At 44.2% G+C, this 9,092-nt stretch overlaps 1 protein-coding gene across 1 annotated transcript in view; it reads left to right on the top strand.

Annotated features, from left to right (window-relative positions):
* LOC134437353 (2-acylglycerol O-acyltransferase 2-A-like) overlaps positions 1-9,092 on the top strand; it is a 14,126-nt gene that overhangs the window by 2,670 nt on the left and 2,364 nt on the right. The window contains exons 2-5 of the mRNA XM_063186846.1: positions 1,374-1,566; positions 2,726-2,925; positions 4,759-4,838; positions 6,993-9,092. The exon at positions 6,993-9,092 is cut by the window's right edge and continues 2,364 nt beyond it. Coding sequence (XP_063042916.1) covers positions 1,374-1,566; positions 2,726-2,925; positions 4,759-4,838; positions 6,993-7,067 — 548 coding nt within the window. The 3' untranslated portion in view covers positions 7,068-9,092. The remainder of the gene's footprint in view (positions 1-1,373; positions 1,567-2,725; positions 2,926-4,758; positions 4,839-6,992) is intronic.

The following is a 9,092-nucleotide window of genomic DNA, read 5'->3' as shown; positions in this document are numbered from 1 at the left end:
ACACATCAGGTCTACTTAAACCATTGTGGACAAGTCCCTCTCCTGTTCATAATTTCTCCAACAAGACAACGTTTCCCTGTCTCTTGCTCACAAAAGAGCAAAAAACACTATACAGTATGTCCTTTTCGCTCATCGAATATTTCAGTTAAAGACATAATTTTTCTCACTGCACACTTGTTAGCAAAGAAACAATGCAAACTTTAGTAGCCTAGAAGATGTCTTAAATAAATAAACTGTAATTACGTGCTTATGATACTTCCAAAGGATTGTGAATTTGTAGCCTAGTTTTACTACCCTCCCACGTCCTACTCGCAGTTAGCACAAATGAGTCAGAGTCCATCATGGAACCCAACCAGTGACGGCCTTCGCAACCCAACAGAGCATATTGAAAACATCCAGAAGCAGACCCACGGGCACCGTCCTCCTCCAACCCCTTCAAACGTACCCAAACACACCAAGCCATTTCTGACCGATTGTCTTCAACGCGGCCTGCTGACACCCAATCGTCGGGTTGGTGTGGAATCACCTTTAGAATGGGCTAGGATCTCAGAAAGGGCTGAACAAAAAAAAATGCTGCCGCATTGTCGGGTATTGATAACTCAAGGGTAGTGCAATACAACTGCATGTTGACATTGGCAGCAATTCCCCTCGGACTGCCTTTTGGAGAGGTTGCCATTGAAAGTGTGACTCATTTCCCTTGGCCTCTCCTGTGGAAATCGTTCTGAGGCAAATTCACACCCTGTCGTCAACTGGTTTAGAATTGAGCAACAAAAAATTGTGAAAAAACCCACAAGTAACACAGACCAGCAGCACAGCATCATGTACAAAGTTTGCTTACGTACAAAGTTACGTACGTAACTTCTGACGCAAACTAATGCCCTAGATAACTTTTGACCTACAGGGCTGGTGTCAAATGAGAAGGCGAGTGCCAGCTACAACATCAGTCGGCCATTTTTGTTTACCGTCACTCTCATTCATTAGACGCTTTTATTTAAAACAACTTGGAGAACTGTCTTAGTCATTGAGCGGGTTCATGGATCAGTTGGCTCAGGTGCACCATACCGTGACACTGGTGTTTTATTCTGTTTCCTCACCCTTCCCTATCTCTCTCTCTCCCCACTCATTTCGTGTCTCTCTCACGGTCCTATTTGAATAATGTATAATGTAATGTAAATATGTATATATTAAAAACAAAAATCTTTGAATGACCTTTGAACTTTTTGCCGGCAGGGCTGGTGTGGAGTGAGGCCAGCGTCAGCTACATCATCAGTTGCCTGGAGAGAGGACACTTTGAGTGTGTCTGTGCGTGCGTGTTTGTCTGTCTGTATGTCTGTGCAGCAGATATCCGTGACCTCACCTTTTCAATGACCTTTGACCTGTTGGACCTTTAGGACTGGTGTCAAGCGAGAAGGCCAGCGCCAGCTACATCATCAGCCGGCCGGAGGGAGGTCATGTCGCCGTGGTGGCGGTGGGCGGAGCTCCGGAGTCGCTGGAGGCGCGGCCGGGGGCGTTAACCCTTCAGCTGCTGCAGCGCAAAGGATTCATCAAGCTGGCACTCAAGCACGGGTTAGTGTGTGCGTGTGTGTGTGTGTGTGTGTTGGTTGTGATATGTGTGTTGGTGATGGAGTTTGGGATGGCACAAGGGCATCAGTTTGTGTGAGTGTATCTGAGTTGTGTGAGTGCATCTGTGTGCAGGGTTCTTTAAAGGTGCACTGTGTAATTTTTTTAGCTGTTGATTTCCAGAATCCATGCTGCCCATTCACATGTGTTACTTTTTTAACAAATACTTACCACCACCATGAAATTCTAAGTATTCATTATGACTGGGAAAATTGCACTTTTCATACATGAAAGGGGGGATTTTCTCCATGGTCAGCCATTTTGAATTTTAAGAAATATAAAAGCTAATTTTTTAGCTGTGAAAATGGCTGTACTTAAGTCATACTAGTAAATACTGGTTTATTACTTAGGATCTTTTCATGAATATTTACTATGTGGCAATAAGCAGCACAGTTTCTGAGCCGTGACGTTGCATTAGCTCCTCTGGCCATATCCTACATAGTGCACCTTTAAGCCTGGCTCTGTACTGTGTTAATCTGTGCTTGATAAATTGAAATTACAGTACAGTAGTACCTACCTACTTAATTGTGTGTGTGTGCGCGCATACGCATGAAGGACTGCAGTGCTACATGGTTGTGAGTGTCGTTAGAGTGTCTTGCTTTTGAGCGTGTGTGCGTGCGTACATGTGTGTGATATTTCACGCTTGGTCTTGGTGTTGGTGAGTAAAGTGTGTGGAAGATGTTGCGAATGCCTTCATGTGGCAGGATATGTGGACACGTGGTTGGTTGCCTCATTCTATTGGCCAATCACAGCATAGATTGTCGTCTTGTATGTTGATGTCTTGCTTGTTATATGTTCTGTGTGGACCCCAGGAACAGTAGATAATGTCTTACATCAGCTAATGGGGATCCTAATAAAATCAACCAAAATAAACCAAATACCAAAATAGATTGCGGAAACAGGGTGTAGGGTAGGGGGTGCCTGTCCTGAATGTGTGTGTGTGTGTGTGTGTGTGTCTGTGTGTCTGTGTGTCTGTGTGTGTGTGTGTGTGTGTGTGTGTGTGTGTGTGTGTGTGGTGTGTGTGTGTGTGTGTGTGTGTGTGTGTGTGTGTGTGTGTGTGTGTGTGTGTCTGTGTGTCTGTGTGTCTGTGTGTGTGTGTGAACAGGGCGTGGCTGGTGCCAGTCTTCTCCTTCGGCGAGAATGAGCTGTTTGACCAGATGGAGAATCCGCGAGGCTCCGCCCTGCGCCGCCTCCAGGAACGCCTCCAGCGGATAATGGGCGTGGCCCTGCCCCTCTTCCACGCTCGCGGCGTGTTCCAGTACAGCTTCGGTCTGCTGCCCTACCGGAAACCCATAACCACCGTCGGTACGAGATGTGAAACACTACATTACATTGCGGCTTACAACTACTATTTTTCAGGGTATTGGTTACAGTCCCTTGAGCAATGTGGGGTTAGGTGCCTAGCTCAAGGGCACTTCAGCAAAAGATGGAGATGTAGGGAGAGGTCAGGGGGGATTTGAACCGGCAACCCCTAGATTGAAAGACCAACTCTCTAACCACGAGGCCACGGCTGCCCCATATACAGTGTACTATATACAGGAAACCCATAGACACCAGCCATACACGAAACCCATACACACCTGCCCTACACGAAACCCATACACACCATCGGTACGAGATGTGAAATACTATAAACTACAACCCCCGTCCCCCTTACCTCCTCATAAGCTAACTACTGGCTTAATGGCTTGCACAAACCCATAGCAGTATTTTATTATATATTTACTATTTTATAGTAATAGCAGAAATAGCAATCGTAGTAGTAGTAGTGGTAGTGGTAGTGGTAGTGTTTTATTTGTTCTTCCGCGCTCGTCGGTACAAGATGTGAAATACTTTATGCTACGCCCACCATACCTCATCATAATCCAATGACCAGAGAGAAGTTACCTGTTGGATACCATATAACATCTCTCTGTTACCCTGTTGTTACCTAGAAAATACAGTTATTTATTTTTCTTGGCAATTACATAATATGTACTATGTAATTACCCTTTTTAACCCATTAGATACCATATTACTTCTCTCTTTTACTCTGTTGTTACCCAGAAAATACACCTTAATTACGTACAGTAACTGTAGAGTAAAAGAAAGTGCTACCACAGGTCTGTAAGAGATGCAAATGGAATAGACAGTACGTAGGGCTGTGATGATTTAAACAATAAAGAAAAGGTTTTAATCGTGATAGCCCGGGGGGCAATGTAGTGACCTCCCTTCGGGTGTCCTTGAAGCCAAAACATGTTGACATGGGGGTGTGTCTAGCCAAAACTCTGTAGGCCCGCCTAAGCTTCATGCTGTTGCCTTTTACATAATTATTACAATTCAGTTTTATTTTTGTTCATCCCTTATATAGCACATTCTTGGTTATATTATGTCATCTTAAACATTGTTCTGCAAAACGTTCAGTTTTTCCATAATCGTGCAGCCCTATTAGAGAGCGCTATGACCCTCTGTAATTTAACGCTGCTTTCTGATTGGTAGCTAGGCGTCGATTAGTAAATGATGTGGCATGCACAGCTCCAAAGCAGTTCTATCAAAAAAGGTTAAACCTTTGCGCCATTCCATATGATCAATATGTGATACATACAGTAAGTACCGAGAAAAGGTCTTCACTTTTTCAACCTTTTGTGAGACTGAAGCATACCCGAAGGATGAGAATTTGCCCTGAGGAATCAGGTCACCGACTCCCTAACTAGGCTCAGCTCTTTCAGAGAAGTTGCTTGCACAACTGTAGCAGTATTTCATATGTTCTTCCACGCCCGCATCGTCTACTGCTGCCCTACAGGCAACCCATACAAACTGTTGGTAAGGGATGCGAAATACTACATGCTAGAGAATTGACTTGCACAAGTTTAATGTCGAAAAAAACGACTTGGCCCAGATGCGTAGTGCTTGACAAAAAAAATCACACAAATTGAACTTAATATTTGCCTTAAACTGAAACTTGCTACTGGACATTGAGAGCTCATAGTATTGTGACGCCTGACAACAAGATTTTATAACTCAATTTTCTTCACTGTTTGTTTGTCGTCCTGTGATGCACTACTCTGTGTACATACACTGCTATCTAGCCTCTGAATTACCAATTGGATGATTATTGATATTTTTTATTTTATTTCTCCTTGACTTTGTCTCTTACAGTGGGACGACCCATTCCAGTTGTACAGACACCGTCACCCAGCAAAGAGGACATTGAAAGCCTCCATAAACTCTACATTGAGGTGAGTGTTTTATTTACTCCTCTGCCAATTTATTTATGTATTCATTTATCTATTTAGTTGATTATCTAATCAGTATTAGTTATTATCTATGGAGCTAGCTGTTGGTTATTTTTTTAAAGGAATGAGGGAAAACTGAGGCACTACGGTGTCCCGGGCATTTTAGTAAATGAAGACCTTTCCGTTTGTTTGTGCCTTTCGTTTAGACACAAACGGATGTTTTTCCTCGAAAAACGAAGCTTAAAAAAACTCTGGCTAAAGTGGAGATTTTAAAAAAATCTCCGGTTAGCGTTTGTGTGTAAGCAGAGAAAAACAGCGACTTTAATGGCATTCTCCTTACAGTCTTACAGTCTTAACGTATTCATGACGGCTCTTAGCAGCATGTTTATGCTGATTTGCCGAGGGTGTGAACAAAGACAAAGCGTATGGCAGAAAAATGTTAGTTTATCAAAATACCAGGGTGTGTATAAATGCCATCTTAGTATTTGACACCCACTGGAAGTACCTGTGTTTCCTACAAGTAATTGAGGGTCTTTGCGGCGCTTCCATACCTACTTTTTCGAAGTTTAGGGTTTTTTGCCTTGTCTTAATGCATGTAGGACTCAGTCAAAGCCTAAAGCACTTCAGCCATGGAGGGAGGAAGGGATTGGTAGGGGTAGTGATGAGGAATGTCAACAATTTATCAACTTGAATCGATCAAAACGTTATCCAATTTAAAAATAATAAGAATTGCAAAAACTCGACTGGCAAGAGACCCAGATGAAATGGAAATCACGAAGTGTGGGTGAAGAGTGGTAACATTTCAATCATCTTTGCATTAAAGAATATAAATAGAGATTAATTTAAAATGAGCATTTTACCAAATTTTTCATTTTAATTTTCAGATTTCTGGGGTTTTTTTGGTAGGGGGGCGGGGCATTGAGGTTTTGGGGGGAGATTTGCCAAATCAATTAATCATAAGTCGATCGATAAGGTCAATCAACTAACAGTTAATTAATTAATTGATCATTTGCATCCCTAGTAGGGATTGAGCAAGTAACCATGGCCTTAGTTTCAGACAAATCGACCCTGCAGATCATTTACACCCTGTGATGGAGTGACCATCACTAGGGTTGTGGGTGTGTTCTGACTAACATGCCAACGAGCCTGGCTCTTTGGTGTAGCGGTCAGAGCCCCAGTTTACTACTCCAGAAGGTCTAGGTTCAAGTCCCAGCTGGGCAACTCTACTCCCCTTCGCTACAAATGGTGTCAGAAGTGGGATGGCTACCGTGAGGCCATCGGAGGCGTACCCATTGTGTGTGTGCCGTAATTCCATGTGAGGGACCCCCAGGATTGGTGACCCCGGTGTGAGGGACCCCAGTGATGGGTGAAGCATTGATGATGGGGCACACTGGATGGGAGAAGCATGATGGGCAGTTGAGCGAGGGACACCATGAGTGTGTGAAGCGCACGGGTGCGCTTCCCGAAGGGGAAGGCAGTGTGATGGAGTGACCATCACTAGGGTTGTGGGTGTGTTCTGACTAACATGCCAACGAGCCTGGCTCTTTGGTGTAGCGGTCAGAGCCCCAGTTTACTACTCCAGAAGGTCTGGGTTCAAGTCCCAGCTGGGCAACTCTACTCCCCTTCGCTACACACCCACACGTACATTTCTGTTGAGCAAGGATCCAACGGTAAAATTGTACCTGAATAACATATTGCTTGTTGGTTCTGAATAACTGCACTTTAGCATTGTTGTTTTTTTTTGGCATATTGTCATCTTTTGTCCTGAGTGTGTATTGTGTTTGTCTATTGTGTGTTTTTGTAGCCCTATCAGACGTACTGTAAATGGCACAGAACAATTTTCCAAAAAGGACAATTAAAAAAGAGCTTTGTTGAAGAACGATGTATATCCATTTTGGAACATTTTGGGAAATTGACATTTTTGTATTGGCCATTGCATTGCATTGCAAAATGCATTTTATATAGGTTTAAAAAGTATGTTCTCAAAATATTTGAATGGCAAGAATTCACACATGGGTGATAGGACTTCTGGTCAGTCATTTCCAAAAATAAAATGCAAAAGTCAAACATGTTGGATACGTCGTTTTGCAACAAACCTCTTCACATATTCTATTTATCTATGGCACGTGGGTAACTCTCTCCTCTCTCTGTCCCCAGGGGTTGACGCAGGTGTTTGAGGACAATAAAGCGGCCTATGGCATCGCAGACGACCAGCACCTCCAGTTCATCTGACAACAACACTACCTAGGGCCATTGACAGCTTTGGCCGGGGCCCAGGACTAAGTCATCTGAAAGGGACCCCCCCCCCACACACACACACTCAATACATGTAACGTAATGAGTACCCAAACCTAGGCCTTCCCTCTCCCTGGGCCTGGTACAACTGACCACCATCATCCCCCTGTCTGCTTCCGTCACACCACCTCCTCTGCCTGCCCGTCTGCGTGTCTGTCTGTGAGTCGTGACGTTTTAGTAGTAGCACACGTCAGGGTGCTGCAACTACAGCTAATGCCACTATTGTATGGATGAAATGATTTTTGTTGTTAGTCGATTATCTAAGAATTATCTAAGCATTTCCATTGCAGTTCATTAATTACCAAATACTAATTATTTAATTGCCATTAGCTGTGGTTGTACCACAGAGTCCAAAAAAGCGTAATTGACGTCTGTCTCTCTGTCTGTCTCTCTGTTTGTCTGTCGGTCTCTCTGTCATTTGTCTCTTTCTGTCACCAGTACGTCTGAATCGCGATGAGATGAGTTAGACAGACAGAAGACATTCATTGGAAACCAACACTATGACCTCTTGTCTATCTATCTGTCTGCCTGTTTGTCCTTTGCCTTTGTCTGTTAGTAATATGTCTTGTGTGTGCCATTGGATCTGAGGGGTGAAAATCAAACTAGTTCTTTCCGTCTTTTCCTTTTCTTTTTTTTATTAAGTATTTTTGGGGGCTTTTTTGGCCTTTGTTATTATTATAGGACAGTGTGAGAGTAGACAGGGAACGATTGGGAGAGAGAGGCGGGGCAGACCCTGGAAATGACCCCGGCCGGATTTGAACCGGGGTCCCCGTGGGCAATGTAAGCCCAAATGTTGCTCCACAGCGCCCCCACCTTCTCCCTTTTCCTATTGCTTCTGGCCTCTTACCTCTGTGTAGCAAAAGGCAATAAAGTTTCCCTGCTGTCTGTCTGTCTGCCTAGGAAGAGAAACTTCTGCGGGGGTTTTCCCCATTCAACATCGAGAGGGTAAATGAGATGATTAATGAAATTTTTAAATTGTAGTTTTCACAAAATATTGAATGAAGCTTCAATCATCAGTGATGTCGAGCCTTGCATCTCGAGGCCATAAGAAACAGGAAAGGGTGTGAGGAACTAGTTTCACGTATACCCCTAGCGGAACCAGACAGAAGAGCTTCATTGGAAATCAACACTACAGCCTCTGTCTCCATGTTTTCAGGCCGTCCAGATTGGTGCTGGTGCCTATCCCCGCTAGCCAGGCCACGCCCTCCTAGTGACACAACACCTTCGGCGTTGCTTCTAGTCAAGCCAGGAGCAATACAAATATCGTTTCTGAGCTCTGGGGAAAACGGTAACTCCACCCACTTTGTCGGGAAGCAATCAACTTTGAGCAGCTCCAACGGCCCTGGGTAGAGGCGCGATCATGGCAGTGGCGTGGTTTAAGCAGAGATGTTCTATTGGGACTAAGAAAATGTACATCCTTTTCTGGCCTAGACCAGTTGCAAACCGAGGGAGGCAGGTTAACCAGGCGGTTTGGGAAATGTTATTTGTTGTCTTTCTTGGTCAGACCAGCGACCAACCATCTCAGTACGAGATTTGAAAGTCGATGATTATCAGGCAACATCCCTGCACCACTTGCGCTCCAAATTGAAGTGCTTACCTGTGCTTCTGCTAGTCTGTACTTTTTCACATGTTACCTGGATGAACCTGCTGACGTCCCAACTAAGTTGTCGTCACGGTTCATCAAGAAAAAAAAAAGGATTTTTTTTGGTTCTCATTGCAAAACAAATTTGTGGTCAGATTTTCGGCACACGTGAACCACGTCTGAGATAAGGTGCGGGAACAGGCACTGGCCTGGTTCTGTTTGTTGGTCTGTCTGTCTGTCTGCCTGCCTGCCTGTCTGTCAGTCATTTGGATTTGGATTGGTCTGTTGCCAATCTGTCTGTGTGTATGGGAGTGGTGGTGAGTCAGACAGACGGGACAATATACTTTTCAAATCCTGTTTGGTCTGTTTGGCCCTCACCG

The sequence above is a fragment of the Engraulis encrasicolus genome, chromosome 21, assembly GCF_034702125.1.
Source record: "Engraulis encrasicolus isolate BLACKSEA-1 chromosome 21, IST_EnEncr_1.0, whole genome shotgun sequence".
Taxonomy (NCBI): Eukaryota; Metazoa; Chordata; class Actinopteri; order Clupeiformes; family Engraulidae; genus Engraulis; species Engraulis encrasicolus.
Note: the sequence above shows the minus strand (reverse complement) of the source record. Positions and strands in the feature narration are given on the sequence as shown.